The following is a 27,968-nucleotide window of genomic DNA, read 5'->3' as shown; positions in this document are numbered from 1 at the left end:
TCGCACGCTCGATGAGCCACGCAGAAATTAGGAATGTGAATGCCGGTCTCTTGCATGCATTCGAAATCGAAAAAGATGAAATTGCCTTTCTTCTTGTGACCGTCCTCTTTCTCTGGTGGGGGTTGGTATTTTTGCACGTAGCATTGGTGTTCCAAGTCCACGATGTGATGACAAATGTGACATTTTTTTTTCCTGAACATACGTGTGCCTTGGTACTATTGGTACGTATGCCTTGTCTACACGTAGGGCACAATCTCAAGAGTTGACAAGCACATTTCTGCTGTGAACCTTGCGTCTTCAGATGTTGCTGGTAACAGGTAGGACTGACAAACGTGCGCAAACAAGTGGAACAAGGCACTGGTCCTTCGCTCAGACAGGGTGGAGAGGCCAAACATCCTGGGCATTTCATTCCACAATGCTTGTGTTGCTCTCGATTGTTATAACCATAGTCACATTTCTCACAATAATAACCGTATCCCAGGAATCCAGTGATACTGGTAATGGTATCGAAATGGTCATCGTGATGATAGACATGAATGTATTTTCCGTCCTTAAAATCTTGGCCTCGAAACAACAGAGGCCCGCGCATTTCTTGAGGGTGCACTTTCAAGGTGTAGCGTGGAGCTAGGGCATCTTGCAATTTTTGCATCTCAGGAATGCCACAGGGTGTGTCTTTGGACAGTCCGGCTTGTTGTAACAGGAGTTCTGCTTCGTTTCGTTGTTTGGCTCGATAGGAACGTTGAATAGTGTTCCAGGTTCTTTTCCATTCTACCGTGTCGTTCTTGTTGGCATAGGTTCGTCCCACCACGATGGCTCGAGCTAAACACATCTGGTCTTGAGGGTTGTTAATTCGGACGAGACTTGTTTTGGTGTTGCGAAGGTCGTCCACCAATAACATATTTTTGCGTCCTGTCCCTTGAGGAAGAGAGACGTGAGCCATTTTCGGTGTGGCTTTACCATCGGTGATGTCAAACTGGTCATTAGATTGTTGTACGTGTTGAATCTTGTCCATGATTTTGGAAGGGGTTAGTTCTGCGGGTCTGCTAAACTCGATCCAAACAGGGGATTTCAAACCGTCGTGATCTATGGATAGTGTCAAGCGATCGTCTTCTTTGGGTTGACATTGTCGCTTGAGTGCGGTGAGCAAAGAATCCCACATCTCGGTGATAAACCCTTCTGCTTTCTCCAAGGGTACCTCGGTCTTGAAATCTTTAAACTTCACCGTGTAGGTGTAAGCCGTGGTTCTAAATTTTCTAGAGGAGCGCTTTTCCGTCTCTCGAATGGAATAGTATTTTTCAGGGTTGACTAAGGGTGGTGAACTTGGTTTAGAGGGTTCGGATTCTGGTTCACTCATGTCCTCTTCAAAATCACTGGCATGAATTTGTGCCAAGATTTCAGCCCTGGTACGAGGCGATAGATCACGTTTCTGCCTCTTACTTTCTTCTTCTTCTTCTTTCTTCTCGAATGAATAGGATCGTTTCATCTTGAGTGCAAAACGTCAAATGACTCAAGTTCAAACACCATAGACTAATTTATAGTCATGGCAAACCAGCGTATATAAAATGGGTGTGTCTTGTCCTTTCACTATTCATTTCACTCTCAAACCGAGGAGAACGATGGAAGAGACTACCCAGATGGAACGTTTCGTGAGAGCTTTGCGAGGGGTCATTAGAAAATTCTCTTCAGACCAGCCGACGGACTACTCTCCTTCCTTTCGAGATAAAAGTCAAGATACTTGCTATATCTGTCAGAAGAAAGGGCATTGGTCTTCAGACTGTCCAGACCGTCAAAAAAGAAAAAAAACAGGGGCTAAAAAAGACAAAAGTCAAGATACCTGTTATTATTGTAAAGAAAAAGGACATTGGTCTCCAGATTGCCCAAAAAAGAAACAAGAGGAGTCAAAAGAAAAGAAGGATTCTTCAGAAGAAGAGAGGGATTCTTCGGAAGAAGAGAGGGATTCTTCGAAAGAAGAGAGGGATTCTTCAGAGGAAGAAGAGGAAGAAAGAAGACAATTCTATTTAAAAGAGGCAAAGAAACAGGAGAAGAAAAGAAGAAGGGAAGAAAATGAGGAAAAAACGGTGAAGAAATTCAAAAAACAGAGAGACTAAATAATGAGAAAGAAGAAGTCTACGAACTTTTTAAAGTGTTCTGTGGTGAATTGTGAATTGGATTGTAAAAAATGGATAAAAGAATACATGAATGATATAAGGTAAGTGTCTTTGAGTTTTGATTTTAAAATAAGAAGCTACACTCACGCACTCATACACAGACACGTACTATAAGGCTAAAATGGGTGGGGTTTATTTTTGAGTTATTGGCAAATTGAAATTGTATTTCTTTTCGAGAAATGTGGGTGGCCCTGAAAAGGGCCTTTTTATTTTGGTGTAGGGGTGAGTTTAACCAATCAACTTTAACTGCCTTAAGCCTTTGCCACGGCCAAGGCCTACTTCTGATGATTGGGTTGAAATCACTAAGGGTGGTACGACAGGCTTAGTCACAGGGTTGGCGTGTTTAGCTCGGGAAGGTCGTATTCTCTTCGGTCGTGATAAAGAAGTCTGATACATTTGTTTCAGACTTCTTAACTCCGCTAAAATGTCCAACAGTACCGTAGCCGTTTGATTTTCACCCTCTTGTTTCTTTGCTGCTACTTCTTCTTGCTGTTGTTGCTGTTGTTTTTTTCTTACCTCTTCTTGTTGCTGTTGCTGTTGCTGTAGGAGAAAAGCTTGTTCCGCTTCCTTTTGTCGTTGCATAAATTTCTCCAATTCTTCTTTCTGTCTCTGTCTAAAATTCTCCACTTGCGGTAATGAAGAAGGTAACGAAGGTTCCGGAACAAATTCTTGCGAGGTAAGAAAATCCACAAAATCCCAATGTACCTCTTCTGAAAGTAAGTCCGGGTTCCCTTGGGCAGTCTCCCCTGCTGGTGCACCCCAATGGATCGTTTTCTGAGTTTCCGTCATGTTGAATCACTGTCGCATAGATTGACTGCACACAAGCGCTAACGAATCTATATAGACCACGTGACGTCACAGACTGCTCTCTTCGGATTGGATGCGAGCTGACTGAATTTTGTAACGCGTGTTCGGATTGGTGAATGAATTCAATCCGTTTCAATCCTTCCTGTACCTATAAATAAGCGCAGTTCACTGCATTGATTCACCTATTCTCGTCGCTTCAAGATGTGGACCACAGTTGAGTCATCCACCCTTGTGTCTTCCATGATGTTTAGGACGGACATGCTCATGTATGTCAGGTCCAAGTGGACTGTTGTTGATAGGACAGATACTAGTCAATGGATGAGGAGAGTTTACATAGAAAGACAAGGATGTCTCAAGAGGGTACTTGTGTATGGACCGGCAGTTAGAAGGAGTTTAAGAAGAAGAAGAAGAAGATGTGACAGATGCCATCTATGTTAATATTAATATTAACATAAACCCAAAGGCCCTTTTCAGGGCCAGCCATATTTCTCGAAAAGAGATAGCCTTTCCATTGCCTACCCCTTTTTTAAAAATTTAAAAAAAAAAAAAAAAAATCCCATATTCAATTCTCCTTGTCCCTAAACAAGCCCAAACTCTATTCCCCATGTTAAATTCCCCTTGTACGTAGAGTGACCCACGATTTTTCGCCATGTTAAATTTCCCTTGTACGTAAAGTAACCCACGATTTATTCCCATGTTAATTCCCATTGTACGTAATCTGACCCACGATTTTTCGCCATGTTAAATTCCCATTGTACGTAGAGTGTCCCAGGGTGGTTTGTAATGCTAATTCCCATTGTACGTAGGGTATCCCCATTTACTACTTATAAGTAATCAAACGGGTAGTTTTAACATAAAAATCATTTTAAAATGTCACAAGAGAATTTTGCATTATCACTGTGAAAATTAACAAAAGTTGTGATTTAGCCTGGTTTTGGTGCTTGAAAAATATTGCTGTGAAATGTGTGCAGCGAATAATTTATATTTAAACAATTACTCTTTTCCTTGCGATTTTCGGGTCACGTACTACATCTGATATGTTATTGGGTATCTATAAATACAAATTATGCGCATAAAACGATTTTCATCTTTTTCTTAATCGGTATATCTGATATGTTGTTAGCTTTTTCAGTACACTTCTGTGGAATAGCTGTTAATGTATTGTCAACTGGCTTCTCTCTTGTCTAATATTTTTCGAATTATTGTTCCTGAAAACCTGCGTATTTACTCAGTAATACGTTTTTGTAAAAACCATTTAGTAGCTTTATTATTTAATTTAACAGGATAACGAAAAGAAAGTATACGGCTCTTCCTGAGGACTATGTCATTTTAATTGTTTTATTTAATTTTGTGACTTTGTCCAGTGTCCTAAGTTTTATATGTCCTCTGTCTCAGTGTTTAAATCTTAAATGAGCTCGTTTGGTCCTCTCAGATATATCCCTGTAATCATTAAATGCATATGCTACGCTGATATCCAATCTCTAAATAGTATTTTTCTCCTTTGCTGCTAGTAATAGCCATTATCATCCTCTGAAACAAAGCCACCCTGTGGAGATTTTTAAAAAAAAAAAACATTTTAACAAGTGAAAACAAAGACAAAAGATATCTGTTTCATTAACATTCGAGTGATGCATCAATATTTACATGTAAAAGGTCCGCGAATACGCTCAGGTTCCCAGGAAAAGTAACGGGATTGTGAATACGAATACACAAGCGCGGCATTTGCTTGTCATTGCTTGTAGTTATTTCAATTTTTGAATTGTTTTTCAAACATTCAATATCAAGGCTTTCTTCGTTGTCACCAGCTGCAGTCGTTCTTTCCTTTACTTTTTATATAGATATCAAGGATGTAAATTCAACCAATAAAACAGACTTTGTTTCATTTTTCCTTTTTGGTCCAATTCAACGTTCGAGGGTAGGGGTGGTCAGTTCATCTGAAATACTGAAGTAACCAATAAAAATATATATTATTTAATTAATTACAGCGATATGGATAGTTTGCCATTCGTGTTGTCGATTTAATCATTCAGACATATTTCTTTGTAAAGGATACCGTCGATTGTTGCAGTAGAACTCTGAATTTATGTAGCGACAAGACGAGCACCAAATTTGGTCAGAAAAAGCAGTGATCGGGTCTAATCACTGGCTATACAAGAGGAAGCACATTTATAATTTCTCCAATATTCAGTGCTTTCGGTGTTACGTCATAGCGTGCGACATTCGAATTTGGTTTTAATTGAATGACCTCTTATTTGCCTTCATCTGATTTTACTGGATGGATTTCATGGAGCAGTTTTCTAATAATTTTGCAAGGAATATTGATCGACGAGCAGCGGAATATTATGAAGTAATCGCCATTCAAAGGTATTCGTATCACTGTCTCAGAAATGACTAACCAATCCTTATCGACCTTCGCATTAAATAAATCCCTTTGAGGTTCCATTTTATATCAGAGTATATATTATTATGCACTATTTCGACAGCTGAATTTTTTTCAAGCTAATGTCATGCTGGTAATCTATTAAGCAATTCCAAGCGTTTGAATTCCATGTAGTTAGTGTAGGTGCTTTGTTTTTTTTTTTTTTTTTACCATCTGTACAGATTTTATCGGATCAATCATTATTTTTTTACTGTAATAATATACATCATACACACACACACACACACACATACATATATATATATATATATATATATATATATATATATATATATATATATATATATATATATATATATATATATGTGTGTGTGTGTGTGTGTGTGTGTGTGTGTGTAATGAGGGACATAAAGTATAATGAATGAAGCAGAACATTGTCACATGAGTTACAAAATAATCATTTAGAATATCTCATAATTTATATCTCGTTCTGCCGTGAATGGCTTATAACTGCACATTCATATGAATCCCTTTTATCGTGTTATCTTGAACACTATTTAATTCTATAACAAACGTTTAACTATATTAAAATAGCAATATTTTGAATTGTGCTTTTGTGTATGAGTATTTATATATGCATAGTAACCTAGTACCTAATGGTAGCTGATATTGGACGCGTAATATCATCGTTCCGTTTCATTTTTGCCCTTTCTTTCTTTATTTGATAAACGTCATAGAACAAAACGCATGCGCATTGAGTGAGCTTCGTGTTGTCAAGCATGGAGGACTATACTGTACGAAACTATCCAATCTGTGTGACTTATTGTGTTATTTTGCAATTGCGTGCATATTTAACAAGTGTTGCTCATTTGTTTCAATAGTTTTACTTATTATATCACGATATATTTCATTTCAGCTTAAAGAATGTCTCGGAAAGGGTGCTCAGGCGATGGTTCACATAGTAGAGCGAAAATTGGATCGTCAAACATTCGTTCTGAAAAAGGTCTCATATGATTGCTATATAATATGTGTGTATGTGTGTGTGTGTGTGTGTGTATATATATATATATATATATATATATATAGAGAGAGAGAGAGAGAGAGAGAGAGAGAGAAACAAACAAAACGAGAGACAGACAGACACACACACATTTAGGGGTTCTGTACAACACGACTGTTTATTCCCAACTAAATTCAAAAGTACAATTGTACTTATAAATACAACTAAATAATGTTACAAACTATAGTCTGAATATACCTCCCCATTTGTTTGTACCCCCCCCCCCATGATTTCAATAACTTAAATCTATCATGTGATAAAAAGTGCACAGAACTTAGTCAGTTCATTCAGTGTTTTATGATTTTTAACCTGAGTGACCAAAGTGACCCAAATATACTGGCATCCTCTGTGCCATTCTTGCTTAATGGACCTTCCATAGTAACACGGCACCACATTGAGTACGCTATGAGCTAGTTTATTTTCCGCTGACAAAAAGAGTGGTGTAGTTCATCCTATTCAGTAACTGCTGGATAATTCCATAAATTAACATAATGTTGAGAGTTTAGATATATATCCCTTTGTGCACATGACCATAGAAATTACACCTCTTGTTATATCCACCTTAAAAGCAAATTTGTAGTTGTCATTATTTTCCTTCACTTGATTCAACATTGTAAATATCAGAAGCAGATAACATAGTATTTTCCTTCTATGTATGTGCATGCATAGTCATGCATACACCCCTTTGCTGAAAATGGACTTGTCCAGGAAGTGGAAATGACTGGCAAGCAGTTAGTCTTTTACACTGAAAAGTTCCATTTGGAATAAAATGCACAGATGATAGCAGTGTTAGGTCTTCCCTGGGCATAATCAGGTTTGAAATTATAAATCAATAAAAGAAATAAGTCCTGTTCATCTTTTATCTCATTTGTGCTTTTCATTTTTTAAATTGGCAGGTGGGTACAAACAGATGGGGAGGTATATTCAGACTATAATCTGATGGGGCAGATCATCTCACCACCATAATAGGCATCTGTGATAGCATTGTGACTGACAATGGACAACTGTTTATAATGGTGTATTTCATTATAAAGTTTTACAGGGATCTGTCATCACCAATGTCCAAATATGACTCTGTCTTATTACAATTTGTTCATGTTTACATGAAAAAAAATACTTTTGCTGTATATTTTATAGTTAAGTCAGCATGATCAGCATGTTTTCTTATATATATCCAAGTATTAATCTTTTCTATCAGTTGGTAATTAAACCATTTTTCACTTTAGCAGTATCTATTTCTTGTATCCTGTAACTGAATCCTGGGATTTAAATTATTGTGCATATTTAATAATCTTAGTTTGTATAAAGTAGTAAAAATGATAATAAACTGAAAATAAAACCTTTGTACTCAAACTAAATGTTTGCTGTCCACAATTATTCGCACTTTTAAAGAAATGGATTATGAAGAATGCAAGATAGACTTGAAGTGATTGATGTTCTGCATGCTCATATTGTCATTATAATTTTTTAAAATATAATTAGCAACCTAAATGTAATGCTTTTCTTCCATACAAGTAAGTAATTCTTTTAAGATTCTTCTTGTAAATATTGGGACCCAAGGATGACACTTTTCATGTGGTGTAGTCTCTTTAGACTTTGTATTATTTTCATATAAACTTTTTGAATCCTTAGAGCACCCTAGCATACATTTTTGGAAAACTGCATTCCCTGGTAACTATGTATGTCTAAATGGATCAATCAGTCTGTATAAATGTCACCATGATTTTTCTGAATTTGACTCCTTTAAATTCTGAGAAGAAATCTCCCAAAAACAAAATTATGATGAAATAAGACAAGCCATGGCTGCTTAGGATTGATAAATTATGTTTCTGTATGTGCTTTGTTTACTACAAACTTGTTTTGTCAATGTAATGTTGATGTTACTCCATGATACATCATTGTCACTGATCACATGTGCAATGGTGTAGGCTAATTGGAAGAAATATATTCACATGAAGTGTATCAGCAATTGATTTAATGCATGAGCATTCTGACAAGGGGTCATCTGGTTGTTAAGCATGCAAAGAAATGTATATGGAATATAACGTTGACATATGGTATGCAAGCTTTATTTCTCAATACATGCTCATTCAATTTCAGGTTGAATGCTTTGATGAAAGTGCTGCTAATAAGGCCTTTAAAGAGGTATGAATGGATTACAAATTCTGCAAATACAATCAAATGCAACTATGGTAACAGAAGTGATGAATGAATATAAATTTTATGTGGTTAACTTAAATATATAATTCAGTGTACTTTGTATAAAGTAACAAAACAATGCTTTTAATTGAATTGATTTAAAACAAGCCTTTCCTATTGTATGTTCATTAGGCTTGCAGTGACAGCTATAGATTGTAATTAATTTATTTGCTGTATGAATTTTACCTCTTAGGAGTCAATTCCATTTTTGTTTGCAAGATATGCTTAGCTCTTGAATATATCTGGCAAGTTAGGTTAAACATTTTGGGATCATTGTGATTTTGTTTTGTACTATTTTATATTATGTACATTATGAAAGCTCAGTAATGCAACTGGATGTACTGCCTTGTTATATACAGAAGGTGCTTTTTTAGGATCTACATTGACTAAGAAACTATATTGAGACTTTTAAACTTAAAATGGTGTTTCTTTAAATTAAATGTTACTCATCAATGTTCTGTTAAGAATCATGTTTTTAGAGGTAAATAATGTACTTTAGAGAAATTGTTGCCATGATAATGGTTATCAGTAAATCAACCGATGAATCATGTGTCTTACATAAGTTATATCGTCAACTTTAGCTTTTTGCTAGCAATGCCACATTCAGTCTGAAAATTTCTGAGAAGAATTAACAGAAAAATCTCACAGTTGTCTTAAGTAGAGGTACAGAAATATATCATTTAATTAGAATGAGTTGTTCCTGCATCACTGTCAGGCATGCACATGTCCATTCCATGAAGTTGACAAAAAACTTAAGATGTAGTTGTAGGAATACACATTACATTTAATGGGTTTGGTTATATACCTCCAGTGGAGAATACCACATATGATGCACTTTAAAAGGCCAAAAATGTTATAATTTGTCTTCTTTCTGCCACCACATTGCATCATGTGAGCAAATGTTCAAAGGTGGCAAATCACATCAGTTTCTTTCTTAACTTGACTTAGAAGGCAGAAGATGCTCCAATTGACTAGCTTGTGTTTTCATCACATGTATATACATAAAGGAAGAGTTAGCTCCCACTAGCTGCATTGAGATTTTCTTTGTAGAATAGTCTGAGTCTCAGATGTCACTCCATTCATGATATTTGATCTCATTATGATGGGTGGCATCAGAGTCGATTGAAAAGTCCAAATTTTGCCACACCAAACTTGCATGCCTATCATAATTCATAATCAGTGACCCGCAAAATTGTCTGACTTGCAGAGATTATTACCAAGCTGAATTATTTATCTTTATTTCAGGTTGTTAATTTCACCCCTGTAGTTTCTTTTTGTCAAATTGTTTACCCCTCCAGTTATCTCTGACAGTAGAACTGTTAATAAACTGGATAGGATAGTAGTATGGGATAAATATAACTCAAAACTTGGTTTATTTTTCTAATGGCATTATCAAACTTTGTTTGGCTATGTCATGCCAAGTAAATGGAAGCCATCTACCTTTCACAGACACTTCAAGGCAAGCAACACAGAACAGAAACTGCAATTGTGTGTTTATGCTTAATGATAAATAATTAAAAATTCAATATGAAGAGAGAAAATAAATCATCAGTTAGTAGATTTTACATGCTTTATACAGAACAGTATGTTTAAAGTACAACCCTGATTCTGTATAGTAAAGAAAGTCCTGCTGAATTCCCCAAAAGTACCTGTACAATTAATGAATTACAAACTGCTTGGAGCAATGTTAGTGGAATGATTATTGCATGTTATAATAATGTTTTATGTGCAGCATGAAATTAATCCTGCTGTAAAAAATATTAAAAGATCAAAGGCTGATACAAGCAAGGATCTCAACAGAATTTCAGGATGGGGAGCACTGGACTCATTTCACCTCATTTTCAGAAGGATATAAAGGAAAATGAAAAATCTCATGATCATTGTTTTAACAAAGATAATGATTTAATTCTTAGCCATTTATAATATCACACTGAAACAAAAATATTTTTCAGTAAATAGAATGTTAAGTTTAAACATAATATATGTAAATTCAAAAATAATTTTTGACCAGTACAAGTGCACTAAAATAAACCACAACAAAATTGTCAACAATTAGTTTTAATCCCAAGCATGATTATTTACAATGATGTTTATTTTCTCTGCATGTGAAATAACATCTCCATTCCCATGAACATACCAAAGAAACTAACATGAGTAAACACCTAGCATTCTGAGGGTCATTCCCTTTCACAAGCTAATTGCAATGATAAGTATTACCTGTTTAATTAATTACACTAGCATCTTACCTATTTATTGAATAAACTGGGCCATGACTGACCAGAATATGAAAAGGGGGAGCATCCTGGAGAAAATTATTGCATCATGGGGACGCATTACAGGGATTAATGGTGTGTTCTTTGAGAATTTTACAGATATTCTAGAATCCTTGAAGCAACTTCCTTTTTTCATACCTTCTCCACAGAGGAGCTGAAAATACTTGCAAAATGCCAGAGGTCATGGATAGACCCTAAATGCAGTTTTTCTTAAACCCAGCCAGAAAGTAGCCAATGTAGAACAGTAAAACCTGCCTTGAAAACACCACTGCCAGGAGAGAACAGTACTTAATACACAGATTTATTGATGATATAATGTTATAACCTGTCAAGAGAGACCACCTGTTTGGAGATCATTTTTTGGGCAGAAGGGGTGACGTTTTTAGATGGGTTTTAATGTACTAAATTTCAAATGGGTTTGATTCAGATCTGAAATTTGTATAATATCACTTTGAGCAGTAATTTATGTTTATTTACTATTTTTATTTCCAGGCAGAATCTCTTCAAAATCTCTACCATCCATATGTTTCTGGATACAGGGATTTTTTTGTGCACTGGGAGAAAAATGTGAGAAAATTTAAAGTTTTAATTAGTGAATAATATATCTCATTAAAATAGTGTATGGGTTAAGCCAGTATATTTGATTAAGATAGTGTTTGGATTAAACCAGCATTTCTTTGCAAGTCCCATATTTAGTTACAGACATTGTCGCACTTTGCTTCAAAACCTGGTAGCATGGGCTTAAGTTAGAACTTTGAGCTGTAGGTCAGTATTGATTATTATTTGACAGTTGTACACATGGTTGAAATATTTATGAAATATTGCTGAAAGCTGTTGAAATATAAAAATCTAAATTCTTTGATTCATAATTTGCTTGCTTAAGGTAGAAGATACTCACATTAGCAGGCATGTGCAACTTCCTCTAGGGCACGGGGTGTTTTTTTAAAGCAACATGTAGGCTGTAAATGTATCATGATAAGACCAGGTCAAGGATGTTGACTATATATTGAACATGACTTCATTATAGTTTATGTTTACTTACATCAGATTTATGACATCAATAAGATGTCCAATAATATTTGGTAAATATTATGGTCATCATCAGAAGATGTTCGTATTGATAAATCACTTTCCACCTACACTTTTGTTGAACATTGTTGCTCTGATTGACTTGCAGCTGAAAGCAGTGATGGCAAAATCGTTTGAACACATTAAATTTAGTTTTAAAGTTTTAAACGGGTCAGCAAGAAATTTTTTAGATCTTATTGCCATCATTAACACAGTGAGTTGCACAGTTTGCAATAGGTTGTCAAAAAATTTGGTAGATCTTATAGTAATTATCTGAAACGCACGTAACTAACAAATCAAAATGCTTCTGGTATATTAGATAGAGTTATTGCCTTTGTATTGCAGCTGTATGTATTGCACAGTAGAATCTTGTCAACACAACTTAACTGGTCTGAGACGTTTTGATGGATGAAACCTTGGTAATCATATGGTCATCATTTGAATATGTGCATATTAACTAATTACTGTGATTGATGGAATTTTGTGAACACAACTAGTCACACAGATTTTAAAGGATCACCAAACAACTTCATACATGTTATAGTCATTATATGAAGATATGCATGTCAATAAATCACTCTGCCAACCTGACGTTGTAAGAGTTGTTGTACTTTCTTGGTCTGCAGCAAAATGCATCTTAATGCAGAACCTTGAAATTTAATAATTTGTGTGTAATCATGTAGACTAATCTGATTACACTTCACAAACTTTAGTTTTTTAGATTTCCTTGATTTTGTTGTTTTATTATTTTTTTAAAAATGTTGTTTTATTTTTTAATTGTTTTAAAAATGTTATGGAACGTTATTCTGAGGTCTCACTGGACAGTTTCTCTGGTGAATTTTCATCTGACAATGACCTATTGCAGAAAAATAAGAATAATTTTACACTGAAGATACAAATAAAAACAAACTAATGATTTTTGTAGAAAGCATACATGTGAAATTTTGACTGCGGCAATCAGGTTAATTCCTAATGCAACTGGTGACTTTTATACTGAACCAACTCTGCCACCAACCCCTCTTTTTACATTCATTTTTGAGAGGAAAGAGCTGCTTTGAATATTTTCCTGTGACAAGGCAGCTAAAAGAACCAGTATGTGCCTTATGCATGAATCAAGTTCACTAGTACTATAACAAATTAGCATACTTTTCATCACCCCTCAACCATCTAGATTTTTAGATATTTACCTCTGTAGCAGACACATGTAAATATGTAAGACAAGTTGGCTGCTCATTTGCAGCCCAAGTTACGCATTTGATCTCCAATGCTCGTCTAACTGTGACAGGCAGTCTCACCAACAAGCCAACCCATTTCCAAGCCTAACTCAAAGTAAATCTCAACCACATTACAGATTTAGCTTCTGTGTGAATTTATAAATGCTAGGCTTGTGATAATTAGGTTCATGCCTTCTACCTTAAAAATTGGGGGGTGTCAAAATACGAAACTATCCAGTGAGACCTGAAATATGAGAAGAAAATGGGAGCAGAAGGTAATAAAGGGAGATAACTTCACAATTACAGCTAGGACTTGATGCAAGATGCCAGTATTGTAGTTTTTGCAATGTTCATGAAAATTTTACTTTTCTTGAATCTATTTTTATGATTATAAATAAGTTTTGGAATTTTTAATGATTTTTTTTTAAGCATACACTTAAGTGATGTAATTAAATTAATTGGCTTCTGATTTTAGAATAATAAATAAATCTGGGTGGAACATTCTGTGGAACACATGACAAGTTTCCAGAGTGCTTTCTATTTATTTCTTTTATTAAATGGAAATAAACAAAGTTAAAAGTAAAAAATACCTCATACAGATATACTTTTAGTCAATGCATTGTAAGGGATACTAGAGATATTAAAGCTAATTTGTCCCACCTCTTGAATAAAATGCCTTGAACATAGTCATGTTTTCTCTTCCCTTTTTGTTACTGTGTCCAGTGTCCAATCTCATGTATTTCATCTGTCAGCACTGTGACTTGCCATTATGTTGTCTCTGCTATTTTACAGCTTCTAAATGTCTGCAAACAAGCAGTGGTAAAGAATAATAAAATTTTAGCAAGAAGGGAATATGTAATTATTTATTCTGTTGAATTCATTAGTACTAGGTCAGCATTAATTAACATGATGGTACTGGTTGATTTGACAGCTTGTAAAATGTGTGGCAACAAGTAGCAGTAAAAGTTAGTTTAATTATAGCAAGGAGGGAACATCAAGTTATTGATGCTATTGTATTCAGTGGCAATATATTAGCAGTCAAGAGCACATTCATTTTACTTGATAGTACTGATTCATTTGCAACAATTTTCCAAGAAACTATTCAAGTTTTACTGCAGAAATTAATTGAGGTTAATTCCATATTTTAATGCTTAATTATCTTTTTCAGGAATCCTTTTTTGTTACTGGTTCATGTTATATGAGGTATACTCAGCACAGTTTAATTCTTTTTCCCAGGACTCCTCGATGTACATCTGTATTCTGATGGACTATTTTCCCAATGGAGATCTTGGGCATCTGATTCAGAAGAGTCGGGCAAACAAGGAGGCCATTCCTGAAGAGGTTTGGTGTTTTTTTTTAAATGTACCATACTCAGGAAGGGATTTAAAGATATTGACAAACAAACTTATGGAGAGAGAGAGAGAGATAGGACAACTATATTTATTATTTTATCAGGGCAAAGGTATGTACAGTTGCTTGGTGAAAAATCCAATCTACAACTTTGCAGCTGGTAGAGCACTCCATGTATTAATATACCAGAAATACAATTCTAGTCAACCTCTATATCAAAGATTTGGTATCCCGTACAAAATTTTCCACATGGATTTGATATGGAATCCATACGTACTTTTACAGAAATATCCATATGGACATTTTTATTCTATAGCTGAACCACTCTTATGGATTTTAGTGTATCCATATGGAAATGTTATGGATTCTGTACATACTCCTTATGGAAAATCCCACGAAATATGCAAATTAGTCCATGAGATCTGTAGGTTGTCCATATGGAACAAAATTAAAATTCCATATGGAATTTGGCAATAATCCATATGGAATTACTGATTAATCCATGTGGAATTTGGCAATAGTCCATATGGAATTTGTGAATAGTCCATAGGAATTTGTAAATATTTCATATGGCATTTGGTATTAGTCCATCCTGTACAAAATTTTCCAAGCATACTTAAAGCAGATTTCAGACGGGTTTTTTAAGTGCTTCTGCCTAAACCATAAAAAAATCTGCTTCAGATTTCTATTAAACTGCCTAATGATTCTTAGACATTATTTGCAATCAATGATAAATATTCACAATTTTTTTATAAAATGGATTATTTTGACAGACATTATCAAGTAAGACTTGGGTTTTTCTTGTCCTCATTTTCTTTCATTGCATACAAAACCTAATCCATGATGGCATCACTTAAGTCTTTTTCATTTTACTAAAAAGTTTGGTGAGATTTCACAAATATTTTGACCAAAACTTTCACTGAAAATATGGTGAGATCTCACTAAAATTTCACTGAAATATTTGTTAGACTTCACTAAACTTTTGATCATTATATAGTATTTTACTGAAGTTTCAGTAGTTTTTCAGACATTTTAGAAGGTTTCAAATTAATAATGGATATGAATTAAACATGACTTTATTAACCAAGGTGATATTAAGTGTGCATGAAAACAAATATACAGATGTTGTAATTATATGACATCCAAGGCAAGAGATATGGGAGTTAATAATAATAATAATAATAATGACTTTATTTAGAGAAGGTAACTGAGATAGTTACAGAACTAATCTACCTTGAGGCATTCTATCTGTTATGTACAATATATACATGATGTGAAGAATCTGGCTTGACACTAAATAAATGATTTTACAAATCAAAGTATCAAGCCAGTGGAACATATGCACAGGCAACTGTGAACACATAAACATATATAAAATATCAAATATTAATCTGCATTGAAAAATTCATCTGTGAAAATAATGCAAAATTACATAAAAGCATCCATTTGATTATAAAAAGAAGAAATGCTAGGAACTTGCCTTATGTCACTTGTACTGCATACTTGATTTTTGAATAATGTACAAACTATGATGCTGCTGTGGTCTCTTGAATTAGTCCTTGTTCCATAAGCAGCCGTGGCAAACGTTATCATGATATATTTACTTTTATTTTACACTGAATTCTAACACACCTAGAATATTTTGATAATATACACAATAATGCCTCATGATATTCAGAGATGATTATACGTGTGGGCCAAGAACATTACGCAAAGATATCACTATCTTTGATAGACATGGGTATTTGGTAACAATTCCCACCAGTGACCTATGCGTTGTCCCTCCTTAAATTCATTCTGGAAGTTAATCAGTTTTGAGTTAAATAACCTCAAAATCATCCTGGTTCAATTCCTTGTCCTATTTAGCATGTTAGCTGCTACTGTAAAGCTCTTTATGGCACAAAAAGCAAAATGCTAGTCATGGCATTCGGTTTTCGTACAGATTGACCAATTACATTCCCATCGACTTTGCATTCAAGCTATTCTCATTGCCACACATGTTTCAAATGGTTATTCAATCTCGTATCCCACTCGAAAATTCGAATCGCCATGGTTAGCAAGCATGCTCATTCCCATCAGTTTCCATTATGCAACGATTCATTGGGCAAGTACAAAATTTTGACCAATCAGAAAGCTCTTTACAGTGATCTTCTTTTAAATAATAAATGGAACAAATACTTATTCGAAAGCTTGTTGTGAAATGGGACCAGATAGAGCATTTTTAAAAAAAAAAGTTTCTGAGACAATATTTAAAACAAAGGGTCCGTATTGAGGAAAATCAGATTCAGGTCAGGAGAAAAGCAAAATTCTGATTTAAAATGGAAAACCAGAAAACTTGTTTGAGGGCAGTTAAATCCAGCTTAAGTTAAATGAAAATACAACAATAACAACAGCAAAATTTCAAAAAGAAATATTGTTGTTGTTGTTGTTGTTGTGGGGTTTAACACCATTTTTCAGCACACGATAGGCTATACATGGCGGCCAGTATTAATGGTGGAGGAAGAACCCGAGAAAACCCCGGAAAGAACCACCGACCCACGAGAAGCTACTGGCAAGCTTTCTCACATACCCACATTGGCTGAATCCTAGACTCGAACCGCCGCAGACAGAGGTGAGATGGCAGTGATCCGTAACGAAGAGCGCTTTAGACCACTTGGCCACTCGGGGCCCCCAAAAAGAAATATAACAAGGAAAGATGTGGAAAGAAGTTATTGTGCCCAAAATAAACAATAAAATAACAGCTATCAGAAAAAGGATATATAAATGCTGCTGAAAATCAGTCAAATTGTACAAGAAGCAAAAAATAAATTTTATATCTTATTGATATTTTTTATTGAAATGTCACTGATATTACAATCACAAAATATCACTATATTTTTAGAACTTTTGACAAACTCTTAGTGAAATTTCAATCACAAATTCCTACTGATATTTTCAGAAATGTTGGCAGAGTCAGTGAAATTTCAATGACAAACTTTCAGTAATATTTTCAGAAATTTTGGTAAAGTCTCCTCAGATACCATAATTGTAGTGAAAAAGGACATTTGAGTGAATGTCAAAAAATGTTCACTGTGATTTTGCTGAAATTTCAGTCACATTTTCACTAGGGTATGACTTTTGTAGAGCATATTTTAATAGGAAGCCAAACAAATTATTTTTTAGAGTAAACATCAGATCAAGCCCAAAATCCACCTTGCACAACATTTTCTAAGTCCAAAGATTCATCTATGCTTGTACTACCAGATTTTAATTTTCTGATGATGTTTACATTTTCTCTACTTTTTGGGTCATGTCTTTGTCTGTTTTTAAAAATCTGTGGAAATAAATTACAGAAAACTGACATGCTTGTGTTTTTTCAAATTTATATGAGTTTATATTCATCCCTCCACATCAGCTACACTGACCTGTACATGTACTCTAACTCCCACAATATTTCTATTTGAATCAGATAGTTTAGGTTATTAATTCTTCAGAGGGTATTTTCCATGATGCTATAATACATGAGCCTGCTTTCCATATGGAAAAAGGTGTTTAATATGGATTAAAGTTGCAACTTTATTCTGCATGGAATTTTCACTTGCTGTGAAGTACTTATGGAATTGATATGGAATAAATTGTCTGATTCCATAAGTTTTTCAGTCCATATCTCTTCCATACGGATTCCTGAAGTATTCCATATGGAATCCGTGAGAAATTTCTGTACGAGAGATTCAATTCATCACCAAAAGATTGTGCACAGTCCAGATTTGAATTTGACATGAAATTGATTGATTCAAGCAATTCATGATCATTTGAATCCAGATTTAACTAAGTTACATAATGTCCACCACTATAAAAATTAGTTCAGGTGAAGATCATTAAATGCTTGTCTATATTTCTGTTTCCATAGAAACTAATAACTGAATTCTTTTAAATTGCTCAATTGCTTTTGCTTTTGACATTTCCAAATTTATACATGAATGCCCCTAGGTAAAAAAAAAAGTCTGGTCAGAACTTATTTCTTCACAAGTCTCTCACTTTAATGCCAAGACATGTCCTTATGGTAATAGTACATATCCGTCAGAGAATGCAAATTAGTCAGGTTATCTTAACCTATAAAGTCATTATCCTATTATTACAACTCTTCTTCAATATTTCACCCTCCATTATAAGTCATTTTCAGATATGCCATGGTTGTGCCATTGGACTCCATCTTAAATATTGGATGACTATTATCCAGTATTCATTTGACTGGAAGTTTCAGGCAGCAATTTTATCAAGTTGAGCATCATCAAAACTCATTCCTACATTCTATATTTTGTTTCTGATTCAACCACTATAAGCCATATTGTATTCATTAATGAATACAATTAGCAAGCTCTAAAAAACCTGAATTTGTGCTCAGAGCCAAGCCAATGTAGGAGATCATCCCACTGAGATGGGCATCCATAACATACAGATCATAAATCAGTATTTTGGAACTTGCATTAGTTAATATCTTTAGTCACAGTAAACATTTGCCAAAAGAATAAGCAGGTCGAAACTTTCCAATTTGTCCATGAAGATTACGGATTACAAATCAGCTTGCTTTATTCCATCACCATACAGAAAACAACAGTATTTTAATTTTGTTTGTTTGTATAATGTGCCCAAGAAAATAACATCCAAGAGAACTAGGTTATGGTAAGGACTATTAATAAAACAAATAGTACACAGCCAAAATATATTTACCTACACATTAGTACATGTGACACACAGGACACATCCTACATTAGTGTATGCTCCATTTTGCCACTGGGGGCAAGCCAACCATTGATGTCAATCCAGTTTAGCATCTCATTGAATGACATTGTCTGTTGATGTAACTTTCTGAAAAATCCCAGTTACATCATGCAGATGATACGAGATGTAAATGTCTTTGTTGCATATGTCCACTGTGGGATTTGCATTATCTTTGAAGAACATCCAACACCAAAACTGCCTACCCTTCTGCACATGAGATTCTCACGTGAGATCTAACTCAGGTTAGTCTCATGTGCAATTTAACATGCAAATTAGGTAGAACTCACGTGAGCAAATAGATTCTAATAAGAAAATCACATGTGCAGGAATTGTTAACAAGAGCAATATCTTGCTCACGTGAGCCACACCTTGCTCACATGAGCCACACCTCGCTCACGTGAGCAAGATCTACTCACGTGAGCCACACCTCACTCATGTGAGCAAGATTTTGCTCACGTGAGCAGCATCTGCTCACATGAGCAAAAACAACAAAAAACAACTATAGTATTTAGTTTTTATTGAATACAAGAATTAAACAGAGTAAGATCAATATTCAAATCTAGTAATCATAAGCATATAATTTGAGTTCGATTAGTGATCTTTTAATAAGGTAAGACAACTAGAGTATGTATGTATGTATGTATGTATGTACCTATTATATTAATACATCACATTTATTCTAAACACTTTAAGGTCATATGGAAAGATACTGCTGGAAATTTGCTTCACATGAAGACCATTCTTCACTGTTCCAGAAAATTCGAAGCAAACAAAATGTGTAATTGACATTCCTGCTTCTGATTTTCATTATTTGCCAGTCTGCAACAATATTTTCACTTGGAGATTGTTCTCTTTGAATCAATGCACTTTCTGTTGACCACTGAATTTAAGTTAGCAGGCTGAGTTTTGAACTGCTGAAAAATGAAACCTGAAATGGAGATGAAAAAGTTGGTAGAAGTTTTTTTTCTTCTGATCACAGCATTTGAGACATTATGTAAGGTTGATTTTTAAAGATTCGTTTTACAAGGTAAAGACAAAATACATAATTGTAGTTTGGATTAGATGGCACTTTATCACACTGTGAAAGTAGGAGCCAACTGTTTTCCCAAGGACACACTTATGCAGCCAACCCAGTCTGAAAATTCATCCTTTGGACTATGAGTCAAATAGCTCTACCAACAGAATTACCATAGTTCAGTAGCAAACATATAAACTGCACTGTTGATGAGATACCTGCAAGTCATGTTGCATATTCCAGATTTGACTACTTCAGGATAAAGATGCCAATGTGTACCTGGGTATTCTCCCATAGATAATAACCTGGGTAATAAAACGAACAATTGGGTACCTGTTAAAAAAAAGTGTTCACAGGGGCTCATATGGTTGCTTACAATTTAGTTGTCATACGTGGTCTGTATAATAATACAATCCTTTCTAAGTGACCTATTTAAGAATCAACGCTGATATTTCAAGCCTGACCATCCTAACTTCATGCCTGTCCATGGTTCATGTGCCATTTTTCTCATGACTTAAAACACTCTTGTTTTCAGATCCTGGTCACATTATCTGGGTCAAATAAAATTAAGCACAATATGAATGTCTGGTTTAACATGGCTGTTGTAACATGCACTTCTTATACCACCATGTTAGGACAAAAAATGAATGTAATGGACAACAATACAGACTGAAATATAAAGATAAAAAAAGTTTGCTACTTAATAACAGTTTTGAAAAAATCAAATAAAAATTAATGCATTTATAACTTCTGCATGAATTTTACATCAAACAGTTCCAAGAAAACAGACAGGTTCTTGAATGTGAAACCATTTGCCCTAGATTCATTCTATTATGATACTACACACATAGCAGTCCAGCTTAAATAGAAAATAAATGGCACCAGATATCATTTTTAGAAAAAGAAGAAAAAACAACAACAAAAATAACCCGGGATGTATCAATGCAACTGGTGGATGTTATGTAACTGAAAAATGTTAGAGAAAAGAGATTTTGTTAAACTTAAAATCATGTTGCACTGGATCGTCGTTATGGGATGAACCATGGCAGGTTGAGGATAATACAACAATCAACATTTATGGACTTTATGACGATTCGCGAAAGTTACTGTAGACATGTACACTAGTCGAAATGACTGTTATGCACAAATAATTTATCAATTTCTTTTGTGTCTATTCTCATCCATACTACTAATCCACACGAGTTCAGCTGATTTGTGGCAAAAATTATAACTGCATATACATTTTTCATACAGTTTTCTGTAATAATGGCATGTAATTTATACTTGTTGTTCTCAGATTATGATTTTTGCCACTTATATTAGTAATAATTATGCTTACAGCTCTTTTTGGGGTTGGAACATGTGAACCTACAACAAAGCAGTTCAGCTTCACATTTAATACAATTTCCTTTTGATTGTATACTCTGGTTACCAGTCGTTAGGAATGATGGGTACACATTAGAAATTTCCAAAAAATTGACATCTCTACTTCTGGAACAGTGCTCTGGAAGATTTCTCCAAAACTTTTAGGATACATTTTTCCAAAATATGTACATTTGCAATATATAAAGAAATTCAAAATCTGGTTTCCAATTTTTATATTTTAAAAAAAAAATGTATTGGGGGTCAAATTTTAGAGTCTGAAATGCATATGTTGTCATGTGTATTACATCAAAAGATTTGAAGCGTCTTATACATACCCTTTACTGGAGTTGGAATTTCCTCTAGCATGGCAATGCAGTTTTGTCTGACTTCTTCCTGTTGCTGTCAGTGTTTTGCACTTCTTTCAAATGATTGCTAACTTTGTTGTGTTCATTAAATTTTGTGACCTTCATGAAATTTAATCTGTAAAAACATAAAAATTAGTATAATTGATCTTTTTTTTAATCAATGCAGAACAGAAAGAATGCACTGAAATGAGAAAATGATTTGGTTGGCAAAAGAGTCCTAGTCTATAAGTGTATATAAGCATTAAGAAAAGCTGTAATCCTTATCCAATTAAATCTCTATTTTAAATTTACCAATCAAAATATTTGACAGACAGGGCAAATGTCTTTTAGGAATAAAATCATGAATTAAGCTACTGCATTTGGTTCTCAATCGTGTATGCTTATCTTGATCCACCCAATCAGCAATAAAATAATACGAAGAACATTTATGTTTCTACATATTGTTTCAATCGGTAACGCAAGTGCTCCTCACTGAGGCGCCCGCATTATTATTGGGGGTGGGGGTAAGAGCCAGACATGGTTGCACAGTTGAATTGTGGAAGTCTTAAATATTCGATGATAGTGTGGTGTAGATATCATTTTTAGAAACAGGGAGGTTGATCTTTAAGTAAAATCTGAAACAAACCCTTGGCTCAGTTTTAAACGACCATGCGAATTTATGCTTATGCTTATAATGTCGATGATTCAGGCTATCCACTTTGATCGTTCTATATGCGAAAATTGTAAAAAGAAATGAGAAAAAGTAACTTACCTCTTTCTCAGCAAAGAACCGGTCTTTCATAATCCTTGAATCTTCCCTAACAGCACGTCGACGTCTTCTGTTTCGTACTGGCAATTAACATCTTTAGATGTTGGTGTTGGAAATTTCTATATTTTAATAATGTCTACACTCTTGCTGTCAGAATGTTTTAAGAGCAAACGTGTTGCAGGAGAATATTAAATAACTTTCTTCATAAACAGCGTGGCCCTTGCTAAGAGAACATGGCCCACGCGTAAATTTCTGTCTGTTCGGTTTAAAAGTGCTATTCTACATGTACACTGTAGGTCAACATCCAGCATCTGTTGAGTTTATCTGAGACGCCATAAAGGGTAAATTATTAGCAAACACGTTGTACGCATAGGGGCTTGTATCGTTGATTACAGTATAAAAGTCAGTCATACATTTAGTATAAAAATAATACTTTTATTATTTTATACTACTGTATGACTGACATTTAAATTGTAAGCAAGGATGCGACCCCTTCTGGTTTTACACTCCTTTGTACACATGTACTCGGGTATTTCTTAATGTTATATTTTATATATCAAATAAATGCTGTTTTATTATCTGATGTTTCATAAAAACTGAGCTATAAGTGATTTCATATCATTAATAAGTTATTTAATATAGACCAAGTTAATTTTGATGTTTTTACAGTAGCTTGTGCCGAGCCATGCCCCATAGGACACTCTAATGGTTCTAACAAGCCAATTCTTCCACCGTGTACTCTGATAACCTGGGTCACAGAAAAGTTAACGGAAACGTCAGTGATTTGTTTTGTGATTATTTCAATAGGAAATTTCTTTTATAAACTTTGAAATGACATGATCAGAACATTTAAATTGCTGCAAATAAGCAAAATTTTCCATTGCCAAGAATATACACGTGTAAAACAGTGCGAAACAGCTACACAACCAAACACGACTGGATTAGGCAGTTTCTTACAGATTTATTAAATTTTATGTACAGTACATGTTTTTTTCTTTTCCTGATAATGTACATATGCATAGGAAACGGGGTTGGGGTGAAACCTCCATAATAATTTGTCTAATACGTAACCTGTTCGACTGTTCAGTTGGAGTTTGAATTTTGGCGGACACTAGACAAATGTTTAATGTTACCCCGCATATTTCTTTGATGCCAGACATTCAACGTTGGTGGACAATATTTTATTAAACACGTTAATATTATTAATCCTTTATGGTTTCTGTGTGGATTAAACATATAGGCCGTTTTATAGAATATGGGGAGGGGGAAGTCAAGCGTATGTATGCGGGGGGGGGGGGCGTAAAAAAAGTATACATGCGTGGGGGGGGTCAAGCTTTGCCAGATTTTTGCGTACGTACTAAATGGATGACCCCTAAGCCGAATTACACAATTCAGTAAGTATAAGATTGTATTAACTTTTTGTGCGAATGTTAGGCATGCAAGAAAATGACGTAGTTTATGTAATTCTCCAATTTTTCTGGAAAATGACTTGAGAGTTTATTAGGCCAAAAGGACTGTGCATCAGTGTTTATTTTTTTCCCAGATATGTGGCTATGTATTTGTTTTACAATTTTATAGTGGGGTTTAAGAAGTTTGTGAATAAAGGAGTTGCATCATATGTTTATGGAACATAGGATTCATTTTAGGGCAAAAGTTTTATTTCCTTTTTATATTTGTAAACTGTGTATTTTGGGGAGAGAAACATTTCACCTTTTTACGGATTACTTTATTAAACATTAACCACGATCAGTATGCAAGTTATTAACTCTATTCTTTGACAGCTGTTAAAGTTTAATGGGTAGTCTGGTTATACGAGACCTTAATTCTGAATTGTTTCGTTTTATGAACAGTGAAATGAACCTTAATATGTTCAAATACAAGGAGCCTGTTGGGTCAAAATAAGATTAAAACTCACTGTGAGAAAATAAGTTGAAGATGTTTTAAAATTTAAAAAATACAACAAAGCAACATGAACAAGTGCAAAATAGAAATGATGTCTATTTGACAATAATGGGGATGCTTGACATTCAACATTTACACAAAATATTTAAGTCCAAATTGCTCATGTGATAACTCACATGAGAAAATCCAACCTTGAATAAATTTGAAATAAGTGTTTAATCAGAATCAAAGTTCAAGTTTCTCATGTGATAACTCATGTGAGAAATTAGAACTCTGCCTTATTTTCAAACATGGTTGTATGTAATGGAAAAGAATGTTTTCTAAGTTCTACTTTCTCATGTGAAAATTTAGATTCTCACGTGAGCAAAATCTGCTCACGTGAGAATCAGGTTAGTTTTTCCTTGGCTCACAAGATCTACCAAACTGCACACATGAGCCTGCAAAATCTACCCAATTTGCATACATTTCTAACAAGGTTCTCATGTGCAGCTTATGAGCAGCTCATGTGAACTGGTGAGATTTTTCTGTACGGGATAAACAGATAGAAATAATGACGTTGTTCTGTGTTATTTTCAAAACAAGATGGATTTCACTGTCCTTTGTCAGAACTCGAGTAGAAATGTGCACTGACATATTTATATGAAAACAATATACTCCATTTCAAGCTGTATGAGGTATAAAGGAAAACAGTATACTTCATTGCTAACTGTATCAGGTGCATATGAAAATAGTTTGCTTCATTTCTAGCTGTATCATATTTATATGAAAACAATGTAGTACTGCATTCCTAGCTGTATGAAATATATATGAAAACTTTATGCACTATTTTCAGCTGTTAATGTTATTATATGAAAACTGGTGCTCCATTTCTAGTTCACCTGGCTATTAAGCTAAATGATCATATGGTACAGTCCTGCATCTGGCATGCATTGTGCATCATCCCTCAACTTGCTTTAATCTTTTTCTCCACGCTACTGGACAAATTTATATTCTGTCATGTAGAGATTTCATATGTATGCAGATGTTCATGATCTGCTATAAAAGATGGCCACTGTTACTAAAATTAGACTAACTTTTAAATGACTTCTTCTCAGAAACCACTAAGTATAACCTGATAAAGATATTTGTTCAAGTATGTAAACCAACCATTTAATATGGTCACTGTTACTATATTTATAAAAAAAAAACTTTAAACAACATCTTCTCAAGAACTGCTTGTTTCATCAGAGTTAACAAAACGCACTTTGGCATGAAAAGTTTCAGATTTGTCCAACGAGCTTGATGTGCCACCAAAAGCCACCACCACTAAAAAATATTAAAATTTTCAACAAAATTTTCTCAAGAAAGTACCAAGCATAATTCTTCCAAATTTGAAAATCATTCTTACCAGATATAGGGTTGGTATGCAGATCCTACATCAAAATTGGCTACTATTCCAAAGAAGAGAAAAACCTTTAAACAACATCATCACAAAATTCTACTCAATAAAGGGTTTTCAAATTTGCATATCAACAGAATATCTACAGATATGGTTGCTGTTACTAAAAATAGACAAAACTTTTAACTTCTTTCTCGAACATTACTGGTTAGAACCCTGGCCGAGTCATGCCAAAGACTTATAAAAATGGTACTAACAATTGCCTCGCTGGGTTTTCAGCATTGAGGTTAGTGTTAGGACTGTTTGGCCTGGTGTCAGGATAATGTGACTGGATGGGACTTCATGCTACATGTTAGCAGCATAATGCCTCAGTGCTAGACTTCACTTAAATAATAAACTGCCACACCACAGACATCATAACGATATGACTGAAAAATTGTTAAAGCTACATTAAAAATCCAAATCACACACACATATTCACTCAAACATTACTAAACAGAATTTTACCAAATATAAAAGAAAGTATTCTGTCTTGAAGGTATTTTAAATTGTGTACATTATTTCAATCGTCCATCAGAGAAACATTTATACAACTTTATTTAAAAATTGCAGAACATAATTTGAACAACTTTAATGAAAACCAACCTGACATAAAATGTTTTTAATATCGGACAAATGAATGCTGAACTGTCATCACATACGGATGAAATTATTTTAAAACAGAAACTGTAACAGTTATTTTAACCACATGTTCAGTGAAATATGTTAAAAACTTCTACAGAGAGATTACTCTTGGCTTTTAAGCACATATTAGACACTATCAAGACAGGTACTTCACCAACCTGTCCCAGGCACCATAGATCGCCCCCCTATTTTGTCTATCGAAGACACCAATCTGAAAGCTATTGACCACTTCAAGTACCTTGGAAGCATCATATCTTCCGATGGATTGCTTGACAACCCACACCAAAACTGCCTACCCTTCTGCACATGAGATTCTCACGTGAGATCTAACTCATGTTAGTCTCATGTGCAATTTAACATGCAAATTAGATATAAGTCATGTGAGCAAATAGATTCTAATAAGAAACTCACATGTGCAGGGATTGTTAACAAGAGCAAGATCTTGCTCACTTGAGCAAGTCTGCTCATGTGAAAATGGCATGCTTATGAGCAAGATCTGCTCACGTGAGCAACATCTTGCTCAGGTGAGGAAGATTTTTCTCACGTGAGTGGCATCTTGCTCACACGAGCAAAAACAACCAAAAACAACAATAGTATTTAGGTAATTTTTATTGAATACAATAGATAACAGCATGCATCAGCAGCACCAGTCAATCATTAGGATGTCTCCACTCTCACATGTTGAGTCACAGTAATATCGAACTGTCCACCAAGATAAAGGTATATAAAGCAGTTGTGTTAATAAGTCTCCTATATGGATGTGAAACCTGGACAACATACAAGAAGCACATCAAGCAACTTGAGTGCTTCCACATGAGAGTCCTGCATTAGATTATGGGCATCATATGGCAAGATAGAGTGACAAACCTAGACATGCTGGATAGAGCAGGCTTGACCAGTATCAAAGCAATGATCATGAGAGCCCAACAACGGTGGATGGGTCATATCATCCGTTTGGAGGAGTCTCGAATGCCACGTCAGATTTTGTATGGAGCTCTATTTATTGGACACAGAAAAATTGGTAGCCCAAAGAAAAGATTCAAAGACTCCATCAAAGACAGCCTGAGATGCTGCTCGATATCTGTGACAAACCTCAAGTCCTGTGCCAAGGATAGACCTGGCTGGCATGCAGCTGTTAGTAATGGGAGCAAAATCTTCGAGGATGTCTGCAGAACGAAAGTTGCTGATTCCAGGGGCCACAGGAAGTCCTTAACATCAAGAACCAACCCAT

At 34.7% G+C, this 27,968-nt stretch overlaps 1 protein-coding gene across 3 annotated transcripts in view; it reads left to right on the top strand.

Moving 5' to 3' along the window:
- Window positions 1-6,114: 6,114 nt before the first annotated feature.
- LOC149769880 (serine/threonine kinase-like domain-containing protein STKLD1) overlaps window positions 6,115-27,968 on the top strand; it is an 81,053-nt gene continuing 59,199 nt past the window's right edge. For all 3 annotated transcript variants that reach the window (XR_016419030.1, XM_089949697.1, XM_089949698.1), the window contains exons 1-5: window positions 6,115-6,149; window positions 6,272-6,358; window positions 8,516-8,560; window positions 11,380-11,454; window positions 14,406-14,510. Coding sequence is in view for 2 of the 3 variants with exons in the window: in XM_089949697.1 (XP_089805823.1) it covers window positions 6,135-6,149; window positions 6,272-6,358; window positions 8,516-8,560; window positions 11,380-11,454; window positions 14,406-14,510 (327 nt within the window). In the remaining variant the exon portion in view is untranslated. The remainder of the gene's footprint in view (window positions 6,150-6,271; window positions 6,359-8,515; window positions 8,561-11,379; window positions 11,455-14,405; window positions 14,511-27,968) is intronic.

Source organism: Sinohyriopsis cumingii, unplaced genomic scaffold (assembly GCF_028554795.1).
Source record: "Sinohyriopsis cumingii isolate HCF-2022 unplaced genomic scaffold, ASM2855479v2 utg003091l, whole genome shotgun sequence".
Taxonomy (NCBI): domain Eukaryota; kingdom Metazoa; phylum Mollusca; class Bivalvia; order Unionida; family Unionidae; genus Sinohyriopsis; species Sinohyriopsis cumingii.
This window is presented reverse-complemented; position numbering and strand designations above follow the sequence as displayed.